The 19622-nt window shown below is 43.2% G+C and overlaps 1 protein-coding gene across 8 annotated transcripts in view; it reads left to right on the top strand.

Annotated features, from left to right (window-relative positions):
- The window catches only part of UBR3 (ubiquitin protein ligase E3 component n-recognin 3), a 329771-nt gene that overhangs the window by 47730 nt on the left and 262419 nt on the right, over positions 1-19622 (top strand). For 5 of the 8 annotated variants that reach the window (XM_068245557.1, XM_068245561.1, XM_068245560.1 and 2 more), the window contains exon 3: positions 2946-3116. In XM_068245557.1, coding sequence (XP_068101658.1) covers positions 2946-3116 — 171 coding nt within the window. The remainder of the gene's footprint in view (positions 1-2945; positions 3117-19622) is intronic. The other 3 variants (XM_068245563.1, XM_068245562.1, XM_068245559.1) reach the window with 1 other exon arrangement.

The raw sequence follows: 19622 nt of genomic DNA, 5'->3' as shown, positions 1-19622 counted from the left end.
AGTGTCCTACGTTATCACACGAACAGTGACGTCACTGGGGATTGCCCGAGCCAGCGTGGAACCAACAAGCCGCACGAGAGAGCGTCCAGCTGCAGTGGACGCCAGCGGCGTATGAGATATACACCCAGCGCAATAGCGTGACCGGACTTCCCTCTCCTCCCTTGTGCGGGTAATAGGAGCGTCTCCGGAGTCTGCCGATGTGCACGGAGGATCTTCACTTCCAAGTGGTGCAGTATACATGAACTTAATACCTCCTACCAATCTATTTATTGCATGCATAAGAAACTTTCTGGTTGAGCATTATCGCCAGTAGCTTCGTGGATTTGGTGTGTGCACCGTGGAATACTGATTACACGCAAGTGTGACATTTTAAAGATACAGATCTGTGCAATATTGAACTATCAGTTCTGAAATTTTTGATCTTTTACCGGGATCCCCTTTTTTATTTTTGTATGTGTGGTCACTGCAGTGCAACTGTGTGAGTGGCAAGCATATGTTGGTGTATTTAAAGGGGAAGGTGCTATCAATTAGTCTAAGGTCAATTATCTATTTTATGATTAATTATATTAAAGAGTTACAATTTTTATTGAGCGCTGTGGACATTTTTACTATAGTGACAATATTGGGTTTTGGAGAAATTACCTAGTCCACAAAGCAGCTGAGATATCTATAGGCGCGGATACGTATATCAGTGACTGTAAATGCTCTTCCATTCTGTGTAGCTGAAAATGAGCATGCTGCACAGTAATATGGCAATTGCTGCACAGCACTTGGATTTGGTTGTAAAGTTTGTTCTGCATTAGGAAGAGAAGGCTGTTGTCTCAGAGGAGCATAGTGTATTCAGTATCATGCTGAGAAGAGGGAAATGGCTTCAAACACCAAAAGAGTTTATACTACCAGTGCAGCATCTTGAGTCTGCCTGACTTCATACGCACTCAACATTACAGGGTGTTTAACGTAGAACTGAAAATGTTTTTTTTATTTTTTTATTTGTTGTTTCAATTATTTTTTCTCTCTATCACAAAAGAAACAAGCATACAAAATATAAAACCGTTATGTTCCATAAGAACAACCATAGCAAATTACAGAGCAAGTATCATCGAAACACTTTACAGAAGAAAAACACATGGGAGGGTAATTATATTGCAAACTAATGTAGTGGGCCCATTACGTCCAGATATGCAGAAACCCAACAGGTAAAATACCCTAAGCCCGCTGGGAGTGTAGAGTGACGTCCATGCTGACCATACATCCAAAATGAGGTCAAACCTTGGACCGGATTCCCTGAGGTAAGCTGTCATTTTTTTTACAAAAGGTAAATGGAGTGGATTTTACGGATGGAAGGCGGGGCCTGAAAAGGTTTCTAATATTAGACGTCTTAGAAGTCTTAATAATCTCAGACTTAAAAAAAAAAGCACTGCAGTGACATATAGCAGAATGCAGTAAATTATCCTGGATATTCACTTTTATGGTAATTTTCCTAGAACACTTCCTATATCTCTATTACTGTATCTTGTATGTATGCAGGTATGTAGCCCCGCTCTCATCTTGATGCTTAGCCTAGGCTTTTTAGCTATGTGGAAATCTCCCAGAGCAATCTGGGGGACTAGGCATTATTTTCATTGGCTTTGGAATTCTTTATTATTATTTTTATTATTATTATTTAGTATTTATATATAGATACAAACATTCCGCAGAGATCACCTGACAGGACTAAAGATGTCGCCACCTGTGATAAATTTCAGACCGTAAATCCGGATGAGGAAAGATTTTAAAATAGGCAAACACTGACTTAATAATTGATAAATATTGTTAAAAAATAAAAAAGCAATGTCATTCATTACATTATTTTTCCAACAGTTCTGTGAAATGTTGTTTAACACATGACAACTGACCGATGTTGTCGTATCTGGTGACAGTTGGTAGAAAAAAAGTGTAGCAAACGAGTATAAAATGATAAATGCCAGATATCATGTATGATGACCGATCCAACCTGCTGAGAAATGCTAATGATTATCGTTAATCTATCAGTGTGTACAAATGCCATTTAAACAGCATTACTTCAGGCAAATTGGGCACATGCGCGTATATATATATATATGTGTGTGTGTGTGTGTGTGTGTGTGTGTGTGTGTGTGTGTGTGTGTATGTATATATATGTATGTGTATATGTATGTATATATGTATATATATATATATATATATATATATATATATATATATATATATATATATATGTATATATATATATATATATATATATCTGTGTGTGTGTGTATACATATATGCATGTGTAGGCAACACGCTATTAGAAAATTGTTACCTGTTGGTCGGCAATCTAAAAATATGTGCTGTAAAGAAAAATTGTCTGGTGTTAGGCTCTGTTCACATCTAAGATCGAAATCGCAAACGTCAGTGAATTTTTGATTTTGTGGGTGTTGCCCCCCCCCCCGCCCACACACTCCCGGCGCTCGGGTGGGCGCTGCAGTCTTTATAAAACACTTTTCTAAGCGCTTTTGCAGAGCTTTTTGTTTTTTTCACTTCCTGACGTCAGTCAGGAAGTGAACTCTTTGAACCGGAAAAAAATAAATACAAAAGAATAAATACAATGTATTCATGAAAGCGCTTGGGGAAATCACTAGCGTTTTGCGATTTTGCTATACCTTCCATTGAGGCAAAACGCCCCAAAAATGGTACAGGCAGCGCTTTGCTGAGCGGATCGTAGACAAACAGCTCGGATGTGAACACTCTCTCATAGGGAATCATTGCACAAGCGTTAAGGAGATTTTCAAAATCGCCGGCGCTTGAAAAAAAGTCACAAAATGCCCAAGATGTGAACGAGCCCTTTAGTGTTAAAATGCTTGGAACAAAATGTGCTTTGTGCACTCTCTCTTTTCCCTTTCAGTCTTTTGTGTTTGTCTTCATAGTCTTTCTTTTATTACTAGATGTATCATCTGAAAAGGATCTCCAGAAGACCCTCCAAGCTTTGGAGCCTCAGATCACCTTCCTGGAGGATTTAACCAAGATGGGTGGAGCGATGAGATCAGTCCTCACACAGGTCCTCACCAACCAACAGTACTACAAAGATCTCTGCTCTGGTGAGCTTCAGCAACATGGTATTACCCTGGATTTAATAAACTATTCTAGTGTGGTGACCCTAGTACATGTGTGCGATGTCTGTTTCCTCACAGCAGCATTCTGTGATCGTTTCAGATGACAGATTGCTAACAGTCTTTATACAGACCTGCTGCTTGGCTTTCTGCTCTTTGGTGCTCTGTTTCTATTTATTTTCAGTCCTGCTGTTTGAATCCTGGAATCCTATGACAATTCTATGAGCGCTCCTTTTATAGTGTACCAGAGATGAGATTAACTACAAGTTTTATACATACCTGGGGCTTCCTTTAGCCCCATGCGCTCGGATCGCTTCCACGCCGCTGTCCTCAGTCTTCTACCTCTTCGGTACCAGGTTTTGTAACTTCAGCCAGCTGCGGCCAGTCTGCGCAACAGAAGTGCACCCTCTACGTATCTCTCCAGTGGCCACCGGAGAGATACGTAGAGGGCACACTAATCTTGCTTTATGCATTTACCGCATGCTTTACCGCATGTTCGGAAATGCAGTCATATATTTCAGAATTGCTAATAATAGAGGAAAATACTGCATGAGTTACTTTACCTACAAAAAAATATTTACATCACATAGCTACCAGAATTGAGGCCATTGGGTCGAACATAAATCTAACGTCAGTGGCTAACCAGTGCCACCATGTATTAATATCAGGACAATATGCAAAGACTACATACAGGTATAATTTACTTTTTTGTGTTGCTGTCACTTACAGTATGCCTTTAAAATCTGACTAGTTTTTCTCTAATTATCATCCGGGACAACCTGAGATCCGACCCCGCCCCGGATCTGTGGAAACACAATCAACCAAGAAGATTAAAAGCCCCAACCCTCCCTTATTCCTCAGTTCATCTGTGTTTCCGCACGGAAACACCTAAAAGAAGCAAGCTCCCAGTTTGTTTTGTTTTTTACTCACCAAAGGGTGAGTTTTTCTGTTCGGGGGTAATGTGGTAGAGGAGGTAACACAAGCCATGGACTTCCGCAGTGTGCAGTGTGCGACCTCGGGTTGGTGTATGGCCGCCACACTGCTCCTCTTTCAACAGACGCCGGCTCTGCAAGGCGCTTCTGCGGTCTGTGGGCGGCTTCCGGAGAGTGACGTCGGACGCTGAAGGCGGGCGGAAGGCGTACTGACGTCACACGGCCGCGGAAGGGGTGGAACAGAGAGCCAGGAAGTAATTCAGGCTTGCTCTTGGCATCTCCATTTCAAAAAACCTGCCAGCAGCAGTGGCAGCAACAGCGGAAGAAGCATGTCTCAACCGCAGAGAGGGTAGCAGAAGGGGGAGCAGCCACAGCAGCAGGGTGAGACAGAGGCTTCTAACCCCGCTTCCAAAGCTGCCTCGCAGGTGCAGCCATCAGGTTTTGGGGTGGTAAGTCCTCCAGCGGGAGGGTGTTTTTACTGCCATATTTCCATTGATGGTGTCTCAGTATCTTGTCATTTTGTTTTTGTGTTACAGGCAAGAACTGAGTCTAAAACTGCTCCACCCAAATATAAAAGATGTGGCCTATGCAATAATAAGATAGCTTTAGAGGCCCCTAGAAATTTATGTCAATCCTGTACGGATGCTATTGTAGCTTCTCAGACCTCCAGTATTTTGACAGACGTTATGGAGTCTGTTAACAAAAACATGCAGGAGACACTGGATAAGTTTAAATAATCCTTTGTGCCACCTCCTGCTGAATCCCTTCCGGGACCTTCTCCCAGGGTTTTTTCTCATTCTTCCACCCTTTCGGATGCGCTTGCAGCCGAGGAAGAGGAAGAAGAGGAGGAAGAGGAGGAGGAAGGGGAAGTTTCTGAGACTAGGTCTCAGGAGGAGGTTGATCAACTCTTGTCGGATAAGGAGGTGGTGGTCAAAACCCCTAGATTTTTACTTTCTCCTGAAGAATCTTCTGAGTTATTAAAGGCGGTATATACTACAGAACAGATTAAGGAACCTGTCCTAGATATTACTCCTCAGGAGCAGGTTTATTCAGGGTTGGGGCAATCCATAGGCAGAGTTTTTCCCATTCATAAGACGTTGCAGGAAATTATTATTTCCCAATGGCAAAATCCTGAGAGGCCCCTGTTTATTCCCAAGTCGGCCAAAAGGAAGTATCCTTTTGCCCAGGCGGAGATTGATAAATTGACTAAGTGCCCTAAACTTGCTTCTCTATCAAAATATTCAAAGGATTCTGACTTATCATGCGAGGACACTGGTGTTCTCAATGATGTAATGGATAAAAAGGTAGATTCCCTTCTTAAAAAAGCCTGGGAGTCAGCAGCCTTCGGGTTCATTCCAGGAATATCAGCAACGTGTATCTCTAGAAATCTTAGAATTCGGATGGATAGTTTGATCGATCAAATTTCTAAGGGCGTCCCTTTAAAAGATTATGCGGCATCCCTACCTGTGGTGCTTAGGGCGGTCGCCTTCTTAGCTGATGCAGTTACGGAACTTATCAGAGTATCAGCCCATACTACGGCGCTTGTGAATTCCGCAAGGCGGGCTGTTTGGCTGAAAACCTGGGAGGGGGACCAGATTTCAAAAAATAGACTATGTTCTATCCCCTTTGAAGGGAATCTGCTTTTTGGTCCGGGTTTAGATGATGTGTTATCCCGCTCAGCGGAAAAAGGTAAACAATTCCCAAACAAAAAAGGTTGTAAAGGGAAAGAAATCGTTCGTGCCTCTAAAACAGGATTCGTCTCAGGGAAGAAATTGGGAATGTGCAGAGAAAATGGTCCTTTCCGAAAGGAAGGGGTAGAGGAGGGTTCGCTCTTAGTAAGACCGAACCCCCCAAATCTAATAAATGACAGACTACCGGTAGCGGGAAGATTGATTTATTTTCGTTCAGAATGGGAGAAATTAAATCCCGATCCATTTGTTTTTCAAATTATAAAACGGGGTTATCGACTTCAGTTTTCCAGTCTTCCCCCTCAAAGAAGGTTTGTAAACCCAATTCCAAGAGATCCAGAAAAGGCCTGGGGTCTCGAATTGGAGATTCAAAAATTATTAGAGAAAAGAGTGATTGTTCCTGTTCCCCAGGAAAAGGTATTCCGGGGGTACTATTCTCATGTGTTTTTTTAGTGAAAAAAGCAAACGGGGAGTTCAGGTTTATACTAAACCTGAAATCTCTCAACCGTTCCTGATATACAAAAAATTCAGAATGGAGAGCATTTTTTCGGTGAAAGCTCTATTGAAAGGCAAGGAGTTTTTTGTCTCAATAGATCTTCGAGACGCTTATCTGCACATCCCTATTTTTTCCAGCCATCAAAAATTTTTGAGATTCGCAATCAAAGCAGGGTCTCACATTAGTCATTTTCAGTTTCAAGCAATGCCCTTCGGAATAGTGACAGCGCCCCGTATATTCACAAAAGGTACTTGCAGAGTTAATGAAAAACTTAAGAATTCAAGGAATCTCGATTGTTCCATATTTGGACGATCTTCTGGTTTTTGCAGAAACAGAAGAGCTTCTCATAATCCACAGAGACATTGTGATCAAGACTCTATCACCGGTCGGGTGGATGTTAAACTACGAGAAGTCGGCTCTGTCTCCTGTGCAGGAAATTATTTTTCTGGGGTACAAGATAAACTCAGTGGAGAAAAAGATTTTTCTACCACCAGAGAAAATATTGAAAATTCGGTCAGAAGTAGAGATTCTGGTCGGTCAAGAGATATCTTCTCTTCGATTGATCATGCAAATACTAGGCCTATTCTCAGCATCTATTCCAGCGGTCACTTGGGCTCAGGCTCACAGCAGAGATCTTCAAGCTCTGCTGTTGGCAAATTGGGACAAATCCAAAGATTCTCTGGATCTACTAATCCCTATCCCAGGGAGGGTGAAGTCCAGCCTGGCCTGGTGGTTAGATTAGCAAAACCTGTCCAGGGGAAGATTCTGGAGGCAGAACGATCTGATCAAATTTTTTACAGACGCAAGTTCCTGGGGTTGGGCTGCGACAGCTTTGGGCAATCATGCTTAGGGAAATTGAGCACCCTCGATAAGAAGGAAGTCGTCCAACTTCAGGGAACTAATGGCAGTCCAGGAGGCCCTACTATCTTTTCAATCTCTGAATGTGGGGAATCATGTCTTAATTTTTTCAGACAACATCACGACAGTAGCATATCTGTCCAAACAAGGGGGCACGAAGTCAAGAGATCTGATGTCCCTTTGTGTGGAAATTTTAGAGTGGATAGAACCTCGGGTTCTATCTTTGTCTGCGGTTCACATAAAAGGGGTCCTCAACATAGAGGCGGATTTTTTGAACCGTCAAGAAATAAACCAATCGGAATGGGAACTTCATTCAGAAGTCTTCCAATTGGTAACAGAGAAATTTGGAGTTCCAGAAGTGGATCTCTTTACATCCCCACGGAATGCGAAAGTGAAGCGTTTTTTCTCCCACAGGTGCCAGAGGTCACTGGGGTTGGACGCACTAAGTTTCCCTTGGGAATTCAACCTATGTTAGGCCTCTTGCACACTGCACGCGATTCCGATTCAGATTCCGCTTTTTAATCAGTTTTTACATCCGATTCAGATTACGATTTGCAGTGTGCAAGGAGCAAACTGCAAATCAGAATCCTAATTGGATGTAAAAACTGATTAAAAAGCGGAATCTGAATCGGAATCGCGTGCAGTGTGCAAGAGGCCTTACGCATTCCCTCCGATAGTACTACTTCCGCAGGTTTTAGTCAAACTTCAGAAAGAAAAGGTGAGGTTAATTTTAATAGCACCTCAATGGCCAAAGAGGCCATGGTATGCAACTCTACTGAAATTGTCGATGGAACCGCCATTTCCATTGCCAGTTCGTCCACATCTCCTTATTCAAGGACCACTGAATCACCCCAGTCCACAATTATTCAATCTGGCAGCCTGGATCCTGAGAGGATAATAATGAGAAATAAGGGACTTTCTGAAAAGGTTATTGAAACTATTATGAAATGTAGAAAGCCGGTAACTCAGAAGATATACCGTAAGATTTGGAAGGTGTATACAGCTTGGTGTGAATCACGTTCAAAGAATCGGATTTTGACTAGTTCTGTCCTGGAATTTCTCCAGGATGGATTCGATATGAAGTTAGCACCCAGTACTCTTAAGGTTCAGTGTTCAGCCTTGTCCATTCTTCTAGATAGACATTTGACACAGGAGGAATTAGTTAAGAATTTCTTTAAGGCCTTACAAAGATCTTTTCCAGTCAGGCAGAAGATTTTTCCACAGTGGGACTTATCCTTAGTGCTCAATGGCCTAATAAAATCTCCATTTGAACCAATTGAGGATATTGATATAAAATTTCTAACGTACAAATTGGCTTTTCTAGTCGCCATCACATCTGCTAGACGTTTAAGCGATTTACAAGCTTTATCCATCAAAGACCCTTTTTTGATTATTCGTCCAGATAGCGTAAGGCTTACATTGGATCCTGCTTATCTGCCGAAGGTAGCCTCTACCTTTCACAGATCACAGGAAATGGTTCTCCCTTCCTTTTGTTCTAATCCTTCAGGTCCAAAGGAAGAAAGTTTTCACTGCCTAGACATCAGAAGAGCCATTTTAGCTTATCTCACCAGAACCAGAGAATTTAGGAAATCAAGTTATCTGTTAGTATTGTTTTCTGGAAAGAATAGGAGGCAGCAAGCTTCCAGACAAACGATCGCTAGATGGATCAGACTGACCATAGCGATAGCTTATGAGGGGAGTAATTGTACAGTGCCTTCTAACATCAAGGCTCATTCTACCCGTTCCTTATCAACATTTTGGGCAGAAAGAGCGGGAGCTACCATTCAGCAAAAATGTCAAGCGGCAACATGGTCCAGTGCATCTACTTTCATCAAACACTACAGAGTGGATGTATCTCTCAGGTTGTCCCGGATGATAATTAGAGAAAGACCCCTATTAGACCTACCGGTAATGGAGTTTCTGATTGTCATCCGGGACAATGCCCACAGCCCTTCCCTTCGCCTGTTGCGCACCTATCTTGTAATATGCAGGGGGGGGGGGGGGGGATCTCAGGTTGTCCCAAATGACAATCAGAAACTCCATTACCGGTAGGTCTAATAGGAGTCTTATGTCTGGTTTTTCCTTTATTACCTTTATTCGTTACAAACGCACGCCCTGGAAAGGTTCTGTGCAAAGATACTGTCTGACCTCTTTGATTCCATGCTATTCTAGCAGTTGGGCAGAGCAACTGTTGTTCACGGAGTGCTTTTGAGATTGAGAATAAAGAGTCCCGAAAATCATTCATGAGAATATGGGCTAGTCCAAAACCTGTCAGATATTTACAAAGGGACAGTGACACAGGGAAAAAAAAATAAAATTAGGGCGCAGTTTATTCTGGAACAAAATTTACATTTTATATGTATGTGTACACATGCATTTGAATTTTTATTTTTTATTTTTTTAAATTTTAAAGTATTTTCTTCATAGTGGTCCTTTAAGTCTGGAGGTTGTCCAGCGCCATTAAGTTAAAAAGCCTGGCTGTGATTTTGCTGCCTAGGCTTAATTGTTTTTGACGCAAGCTTACAGAGCTGTATGCTTCTACTTTGGACACAATTAAAGATGAAAGCTGAAATGGCAAAATGCATAATAAATACACTGTCTGAACTAAATCTCTACCTACAGACTAAATGGAAATATGATTATACTTGAACAGGCTTCATAGGCAATGAATGTTCATTTACAATAAAGCGTGTCAGGCCTTGTCCTGTTTGCTATGGTTGGCAGTCAGAGGATCACGTGATATTCCAGCAGAACACTGTACTTTGCTATAGAAATTGGTAGATTTGATCTCTGTGCAATTGTCTAGTATTTTTACAATATTTTTTATATAAAAATGTCTGCTCTTTCTATATTTGTGTTTTATATAGCACCTGTCTCTTTTGTAATGACGTATAAAAGTAACATACAAATATGGGTACATTATACAGGCATTGGAACATATTACAGATTTGATAGACAATAAAAATGCTGCAGGCATACCCTGCCCTTGTGTGTGTACAGTCTAAAGAAATAAGGGGCAGATAAGAGGAAGGGTGTATATCCACAGCTGGTGAGCTTTCAAAAGGGAACCCTAGGGTGAGAGTGATATGGAGGCTGCCATATGTATTTCCTTTTAAACAATGCCAGTTGCCTGGCAGTCCCGATCTTGTGTCAGTAATACTTCTAGCCATAGACCCCGAACAAGCATATGCAGATTAGGTGTTTCTGACATTATTGTCAGATCTGTCAAGATTAGCTGCATGCTTGTTTCTGGTGTTATTCAGACACTACTGAAGACAAACAGATCAGCAGGACTGCCAGGCAACTGGTATTGTTTAAAAGGAAATAAATATGGCAGCCTCCATATCCTTCACACTACAGTTGTCATTTTCGGTAATCTGAATCAGTTCACTCTGGTTTAACTGGATTAGCCATATGCTCGTTTCAGGGTTGTGACTCACACTACGTATGCCAGAAGATCAACAGAACTGCCAGGTAACTGGCATTGTTTACAAGGAAGGAAATATGGTGGCTTCCATATCACTCTCACCTTAAGTTCCCTTTAAACTAATTGAACAAGAAGCAGACCTTAACCCTCCTGGCGGTAAGCCCGAGCTGAGCTCGGGCTATGCTGCTGGAAGGCACCGCTCAGGCCCCGCCGGGCCGATTTGCATAATTTTTTTGCTACATGCAGCTAGCACTTTGCTAGCTGCATGTGCAATCCGATCGCCGCAGATCCGCTGCTATCTGTCGCGCCGCAGCCGCCCCCCCCCCCCAGACCCCGTGCGCTGCCTTGCCAATCAGTGCCAGGCAGCGCTGAGGGGTGGATCGGAGTCCCCTTTGACGTCTGTGACGTCATCCCGCCCGTCACCATGTCGATGGGGGAAGCTCTCCAGGAGATCCCGTTCTGGGCTGGGGGGATGCCGCTGAGCAGCGGCTATCATGTAGCGAGACCTTGTCTAGGGCGCGCTCTATAGGCAATAGCAGTGTTAGGGAGACTTGCCTAAGGTCTCCTACTGAATATGTGCTGGCTTACTTAACAGGCAGAGCCGAGATTTGAACCCAGGTCTCCTGGTCAGAGGCAGAGCCCTTAACCAATACACCAGCCACTGCTGAGTACTCGCCTCGCGACCAGGAAGATGGATTCCAGCGACGTCCCTCGACTACGAGCACTCCCTGATCAATCTCCCTGCGGGCGGGTACACGCAACATCACATGACGGACACAAACGGAAAGTCAAGCGATCGTGGTAATTTGTGATGAACCATCGGGGTTCTTAAAGATCTGATCCACCGTGACTGTTGTTATCGGCACACATTGCTTAACAGCGTTCGCGTAATCGCATGTCTGTACCCAAGTCGCCAGAACGCAGAAATTATTGCTCAAAAAAATTGCTGATCGCCAGAAAAATCGCAATTTGGGTACGTCCTTAAAGCAAACCTGTGATAGGGCCAAATAAAAAAATGTATACATACCTAGGGTTTCCTCCAGCCTCCTCTGGCCTGGCTGCTCCCTTGTCATCCTCAGTCGCCGCCTGCATCCTCCGCAAATTGCCCTGAAAGTCGTCCTGTCTGGGGCAAACGGCGCCTGCACCGACTGGCCCCCGATTGGACGCCTTACCAGGGCCAGTTGCGGACGAACCAGGCGGCGACTGCATAGCTCCCAACTGTCCCTCTTTTTGAGCCCTGTCTCTCTGTCCCTCTTTCCTCCTCATTTGTCCCTCTTTCAGGGCTTTGTCCCTCTTTCTATGCAAATATATATATATATATCTACTAAAAATGTGTTTGACTCTAAACTTTATTCCCATCCTTTACATTGATATATTACTAATTTAAAAATGTTAATATGAAGGAAGATGAACCAGGATAGAAAGGACCAGTGTGGTTTGAATTAGAAAACATACTTTTCTTATGAAATCTTTATGATATGCGTGACTGGGGTGTGATGGGGGCGTGGTCAGGGGTGTGGCAGGGGAGTGGCTTAAGTGTCCCTCTTTCTCATGTCAAAAAGTTGGGAGGTATGCGACTGAGAACGTTTTCACTTTGATGCATTTTTTTTCCATCACAAGAACATCTGTGTTAAAATGGAAACTTACTGCAGGTTGCATTTCTGTGCAGTTTAAAGGGGAGCTGAAGAGAGAGGTATATGGAGGCTGCCATGTTTATTTCCTTTTAAGCAATACCAGTTGCCTGGCAGCCCTGCTGATCCTCTTCCTCTAATACTATTAGCCATAGCCCCTGAACAAGCATGCAGCATATCAGGTGTTTCAGACTTTAAAGTCAGATCTGACAAGACTAGCTGCATGCTTGTTTCTGGTGTTATTCAGATACTACTGCAGAGAAATAGACCAGCAGGGCTGCCAGTCAACTGGTATTGATTATAAGGAAATAAATATGGCAGCCTCCGTATACCTCTTACTTCAGTTCCCCTTTAAATTTCATTCCCATTCAGTGTAACTGAATAAGATTCACAAGAAAACTGCATAGCGAAACACGCCAGAAAACGTTAGTGCTTTTTTCTGTATGGTGCGATTCCTTCAGGACACTGTCCCTGTTGCTCTGTATCCACAATTCCTATTTTGCTGTCAGTTGGATAGTCTACTAGGTGGAGTTAATGAATGATGAACATATCCAGTCAGCAGCAGCTAGTTATCACATAGCCGAGGTAGCAGATGCCTTCATACAGTATTCATATCTGTGCTTAGTCATTGTACTGCTGGCTCTATAGAACAGTGTCCTGGGAGTTTACACTGCACATCACTAATGATAGAATACCACCTTTATATGTTCTGATTAGGATGCTGAAGCCTTGTCATTGTTTCCAGTTGCATTCAGCGAAGTCATGCTCCTAGTCAGCTGGCATATTCAGGCCGCTGGAGATGCAGCCGGGTGTGAGAAGCCTCAAGAAACCAAAGAGATTCCTAAAATAGAGTGAGAAAGTCTAGATAGAATGGCACTATGTGCGTTTGCCTGGTAGGAAAGCAAAGTGTGAACATGTAGTGCTTCCACAGGCTGCTAATGATGACAAGGTGCGAACAGTAGTTTTATAAATACTCTACAGTAAACAGCAAGACCCCAGCCTCAATTATTCCTGTGGGTGTCTGGATTACAACAGTATCATGATTAACTGCCATGGCACTTAGCTCCCAGAGGTTTACAAAGCTTAGTAGTTAACCCTGAACCGATTTTATGTTTTTTTTTTCAGGTTTTCTTCATGGGTAACAAAAATAAGTCATTGTTGCTTCTTGCGTGTGCATGTTTTATTCGCCTGTGGACTATGTTGTTATTTTAATTTCCTCTAGTGGACTATGTTATTATTTTAATTTCCTCTATTCTGCATGTAGGTTCTTCACACATTTTAGCCACCTGGTCAATTGAGGGTGAAATGGAGCAGTACTGTTTCTAGGAATACTGACTTCCTTTCTACTCACAACTAATCCTGGTGGAGTCTCTCAACGCTTCCCATAATAGGATGCAAGAGAAGGGCATTGGGGCGAGGAGCCTGGAAACCTTCATTCTGCCATCCAAAGTTGGGGACCCAAGTACACATGCTATGAGAAGACGAGAGGATAGGACAGCAATAACCTGTCTTGTGCAAGAACAAACAATATTTCCAGTAGTGTGTGGCTTATGACCAATCAAATGTGTACTGCTCTGGAGAGAGGGGAGGGGAGGATGAGCTAGCTGTTCCCCATAGTGGGAACTGCCTTTGAAACTCTAATAAGACCAGTAAGCATTGGATGAAAGTGATCTGTTCTGCTGGATTGCTAAAGTAAATGTCAGCAATGTCAGGAGATATCTGAACACACTGTACATTTTCAGCCAGCATGATCAGTGTTGGTTTGGCCAAGAAAAAAAATGTTTGCATACAGTATCTCACAAAGTGAATTCACCGTTCACATTTTTGTAAATATACTTTGATACAATGTAAAGGGATCATGTACAGCTTGTGTAAAAGTGTAAATGCACTGTCCCATCAAAATAACTCAACACACAGCCATTCATGTCTAATCTGCTGGCAACAAGTGAGTACACCTCTAAGTGAAGAATGTGACAGTACTGCCTAATTAGACATTTTCCTCCCCGGGGACATGTTACTCGTTAGTGTTACATGTTTTCAGGTGCGACTGGGGAACAGGTGAGGTAAATTTGGTGTTATCCTTCTTGCATAACACATTTACACTATTATACAGTTGTTTTCAAAATTATTCAACCCCCAATACTGTAAAGGGTTTTAGGGAATTTAGTGTACATTGGTAATTTGTGTTCAGAATTAAATCTTACAAGGACTTTTTAAAGAACCAAATGCAACTAAAATTACATCAATTGTTTTTGTAATACAGTATTAAATGTTTTTTTTGTGAGTTCTTCATTGAAACAATTATTCAACCCCTTAAAGACTACCACTCTTGAGGTCCGTACACACGCCGGACTGGAGGCAACGACTGGTCCGTCGTCACCTCCCGCTGGGTGGGCGTTCCAACGACAGTCCGGCGTGTGTACGCAATGTCGGCGGACTGATACGGCCCGGCGGATCGCTCAGAAGCAGCCGTATCAGTCCGCCGACGGTGCGTACACACGCCGGACTATCGTTGGAACGCCCACCCAGCGGGAGGTGACGAAGGACCTGTCGTTGCCTCCGGTCCGGCGTGTGTACGGACCTTTAAGAACAGAGGTTCATTCAAGTGTTTTCGATCATGGTATTGAAAACACCTGTGGATGTTAACAAGTAACAATCAAGCATAATAAGCACCAATTAGGCAGATTTAAAATGACTGTGATACTCAGCTCCTTCTAGACATTTACTGGCGTGTTTATAAATATGGTGAAGTCAAGAGAATGGTCCAGGAAGACAAGAGAAGAGGTGATTTCTCTTCACAGGAAGGGCAATGGCTATAAGAAGATTGCAAAGATGTTAAACATACCAAGAGACACCATAGGAAGCATCATTCGCAAATTCAAGGCAAAGGGCACTGTTGAGACGCTACCTGGTCGTGGCAGAAAGAAGATGCTGACTTCGACTGCTGTGCGCTACCTGAAGCGCAAAGTGGAGAAAAGTCCCCCGTGTGACTGCTGAGGAACTGAAAAAAGATTTGTCAGATGCGGGTACTGAAGTTTCAACTCAGACAATAAGGCGCACACTGCGTAATGAAGGCCTCCATGCCAGAACACCCAGACGCACCCCCTTGCTGTCTCCAAAGAATAAGAAGAGTCGACTGCAGTATGCCAAAAGTCATGTGGAAAAACCACAAAAGTTTTGGGATAGTGTTCTGTGGACTGATGAAACAAAATTAGAACTGTTTGGGCCCATGGATCAACGCTATGTTTGGAGGAGGAAGAACAAGGTCTATGAAGAAAAGAACACCTTGCCTACTGTGAAGCATGGCGGCGGGTCAATCATGCTTTGGGGCTGTTTTGTTTCTGCAGGTCCAGGGAAGCTTTAGCGTGTGCAAGGTACAATGAATTCTCTTCAGGAGATATTGGATGAAAATGTGATGCAGTCGGTCACAAACCTGAGGCTTGGAAGACGTTGGACCATTCAACAGGACAATGATCCCAAGCATACCTCCAAGTCCACTAGAGCATGGTTGCAGATTAAAGGCTGGAACATTTTGGCGTGGCCATCCTAGTCACCATACTTAAATCCGATTGAGAACCTCTTGGTGGGACATAAAGATAATCTGTACTCTAAAATTCTTACAATAAAAAGCATACCATTCTATTCATTATGTTTTCCTGGGCCCCTCTGTGCTGTTTCTGCCACTCCCTGCTGCGATCCTGGCGTGTAATTGCCAGTTTTAGGCAGTGTTTACAAACGAAAGACATGGCTGCTAACCAGAGTGCGATAGGCTGAGAGGAGCTCAGTCTGTGACTCACACAGAGCCTGCAGGAGGTGTGGAGAGGGTGTGTATAGCTTCTATCCTATCACAAGCAGAGCAGCACATTAAGATTAGCGTATATAAAACAGGTATAGGAACTTATAGGATAGAAGAAATAAGGCTGAAAATGTTGTTACAGAGTCTCTTTAAAGAAAGCAGTTGCAACGCGCAAGCCTAAGAATGTGACTGAACTGGAGGCTTTTGTCCATGAAGAATGGGCTAAGATACCTATAGATCGCTGCAAGACACTTGTGTCAGGCTATGCTTCACATTTAAAAGCTGTTATAACTGGAAAAGGATGTTGTACTAAATACTAAGAATGAATGTCACTTGGGGGTTGAATAAAACGGATAATGATGTGAGCACAGAAAAGACATTTGTGGTTATTTCATTATAAATGTTATGTTATATTTGTATGACTTACAAGTGCCTCTTTGATTTAATTGTAAACAAGATGACTGAAATGATCAAAATCAATGTCAAACTGGCCAAAACACTCAATTTCAGTGGGGGTTGAATAATTTTGAGCATAACTGTATAAGCTGTATACTGACTACATTGTATTGTAAGTTCCGTATTTTCGGAATATAAGACGCACCTACGTTCATAGGACAGAAATCAGGGGAAAAAATAATATACTAAACCTTGGTGCGATTATGGTGCAGGGGCATCTTATGGAGTTCCTCCCCCCAAGCTGCCTCTATCTAAGCTGCACTGCCCAGCGACAATAGCCCCTTCTTCCCCCCACCCTGATTACACTAACTGCTGTAAAGAGGGAGAAGAAAGACCCATTTAAAACAAATGAAAGATCAGGGTTACATCTGTAATATCAAAGCCAATACTTGTAAAGGATCCTGCTGGTCTAGGCAAACAGACAAAGCTGTAAACCGCTTAAATACACAAGGTGCAATAAATTAATGAAACATTATATGAAACTCAGTGAGCAAGTGCAAGGCTCTTGGAATGCTCGTTATGAGTAGGTCCAGTGGATAGCAGTGCAGTGCCTTACCACCTCCTGATGTGCCATTATCTGCAGCTTTCTGGTGTGCAGGGAATGACTCATCCACCGCTTGCGCCAGCCGGGGTGCAGGGAGGGGACTCTGCTGCTGATATGGCAACCAGGATGTAAGTAGCGATGCTCACATAGGGTTTACTTCGTGGTTGTGAGCAGCGCGTCCCCATCGCTGTTCTAACGCTCATTAAAAGCGGAAGTGAAAGAAACTGTGCGGGGGACCGGTGCAATGGCGTTACCATCAAGGTCGCAAGAAGGCTAAACAGATGCCCGGAATGGACTGCTGGCAGGTGGAGAGAGCCTACCTTCTCTGAGACAGGTCTGACCGCGGCGGCAACACTTTCTGTCTGGAGTGTTCCTGAAGGGCCAGGAGGTACAGCAAGTGGTCTGCTGGACTCCCAGAGGCTACAGGAAGGGTCAGGAATAAGTCACAAGGACGGAGCTAAGTGTCCTCCTCCATGATGGCTAAGCCATGCCTCTGGAGCACAGAATGTCATTACAGCAGGAACCCCCAGCTCTGCAGTTGCCTGTGGTGGAACATTCGGATTATAAAACGCACTGACTCCCCCCCCCCCACAGTTGGAGTAGAAGAAGTGCGTCTTCTATTCCAAAAAATAAGACAAGTGTCATATCTTCAGTGTTGTTCCATTAAAATATATAATAAAATATTTTTACAAAATGTGAGAGGTGTACAGTAATTACTTTTGTAAAATACTGTGGCTTTGACGTTGACCACAAGGATAGAATGCCTTATCGTGTAGTCCAACGCACAAGAGGGATCAGTGTAGGAAGCTTGGTCTTGGCAACTTTAAGTCATTTCTGCTTTTGCCTTAGTAAAATGAAAAGGGAATATCTCAATGGCTTTCATGTGTTTTTTTTTTCTGTGGGTTTTCAGAGTCTTAACAAATCTTCTCTCATTATCTGCAGCTTGTGGCGGTGCAGGCTGAAAATTGTGGGTAATTGTCTCGTATTTATTGCTTGGTCTGTAGTCCTATTGGTCCCTGAAGCTCCAGAGTCTGTGATGGTCTGCTATCCCGAAAGCGAGCTGAAGGATTAAATAAAAGCACGCGTATTTACTGTTTTTATTGACAGTATGCTGCAAAGGAGGAGAGTGTCAAAATAAAGCTTTTGTTTCTTTGTATGTACTATGTAGAAGTCTTACTGCATAGGTTTTATTTTTTTGTGTTTAGAGTTAGGCCCCGTTCACATCTAAAATCGCGAAACTCTATCGCTAAGAGCTAGAGTTTTGCTCGAGTGATTTTTCCACGATTAGCGCTGTAGAAAACACTGGACACGTCCGCGATTTCAGAGTGATCGCGGTCAGCGCTTATAAGCACTGTACCGCGATCACTTCTGAATTGCTCCGAAAAAGCTGCAGGGTAACACATTTGCGATTGTTGCTAATTGCAAAACGCCCGCGACCGGCGCTAATCGCAGCAGTGAGAAAACTGCCATAGGGTAACATAGCAGTAGTGCTTTAAAAAGCGCTAGCGCTTGAGCAATTAGCTGGAATCGCCCGCTAATCGCTTAAGTGTGAATGGGCCCTTAAAGTATTTTTTGTGTGCTCTACTTAGAGGCTTGTAATACTCAAGCCTCTGACATGAGGAGAGCAAAGTCCCCAGCCAAGTTGAGTGATAACTACATTCTACATAACTGCAGCAGAATGAGGCATATCTTACAAATCTTACCAATTAAGTCAGTAAAGTGGAGCCCTAAACAAGTATTTCTCTTTCATTTGTACTATTTAAAGTTCATTCAAACTAAAAAATTTTACATCCTGAAAACACACATATGTAATGTACACTAGAAGTATTACTTTTGGATCTTAATACAAACATTACAAGCATATGAACATAAATTGACTCCTAATCAGTGCACACGTCAGACACTGCATGCTATGCACTTGTAATGCACACAGCACCATGTATAGTGTGAACGAGGCCTAATTTGCTCATCTTTAACCACGTTGGAAACAACAGTCTCTGGCCTCTTAAGGTCCAGAGACCGCTGGTACAAAAAACGGGTCCAAACAAGGTCATGACACGGATTCGATGCTACTGTTGATTGTGTAGCTCTCCTGTCGCTGAAGCTCACTCTCTACCGTTGCTATGACAGCAGAGCTTTGTGAGCCGGTCAGGAGCAGATTTCATTGGCTCCCGACCCTGTAATCAGTGTGAACCAATGAGATGGGCTCACAGTGATCACAGCGTCAGAAGCCAGTGAAATCTGCTCCTGACCGGCTTACGGAGCTCTGCTGTCATAGCGACAGCAGGGCGAGTGATCTGTAGTGTTGGGAAAGTGGTGCGATCGGCGGGAGTTGAAATATACAGTACATCATGGTAGGGATAACTGCTCCCAAACAAGGGTGTAGATTTCAACTAGCACAGTTCAGAAGCGGTTATGGTAAACTACCTGTTTTCTTGATACGTTTTTGTTTAATAAAAATCTGCCAAGTCAACTCTGCCAGTGTATGCCCAACATGAATTTCAAAATAATATGCCTATGAGCATGCCATGAGATGCTCTCATCTCCCCCCCCCCCCCCCCCCATCAATGTGCTTACTAATGTCATTGTGATTTACGTTGTGAACAGGCTTCAGCATTTAATATTTACCTCTGTTCGTGTCAGTTTGCAGTGTTTACAAGGCTGATTCATTCACTTCCTTGTCC

The sequence above is a fragment of the Hyperolius riggenbachi genome, chromosome 7 (genome assembly GCF_040937935.1).
Source record: "Hyperolius riggenbachi isolate aHypRig1 chromosome 7, aHypRig1.pri, whole genome shotgun sequence".
Classification (NCBI taxonomy): domain Eukaryota; kingdom Metazoa; phylum Chordata; class Amphibia; order Anura; family Hyperoliidae; genus Hyperolius; species Hyperolius riggenbachi.
Note: the sequence above shows the minus strand (reverse complement) of the source record. Positions and strands in the feature narration are given on the sequence as shown.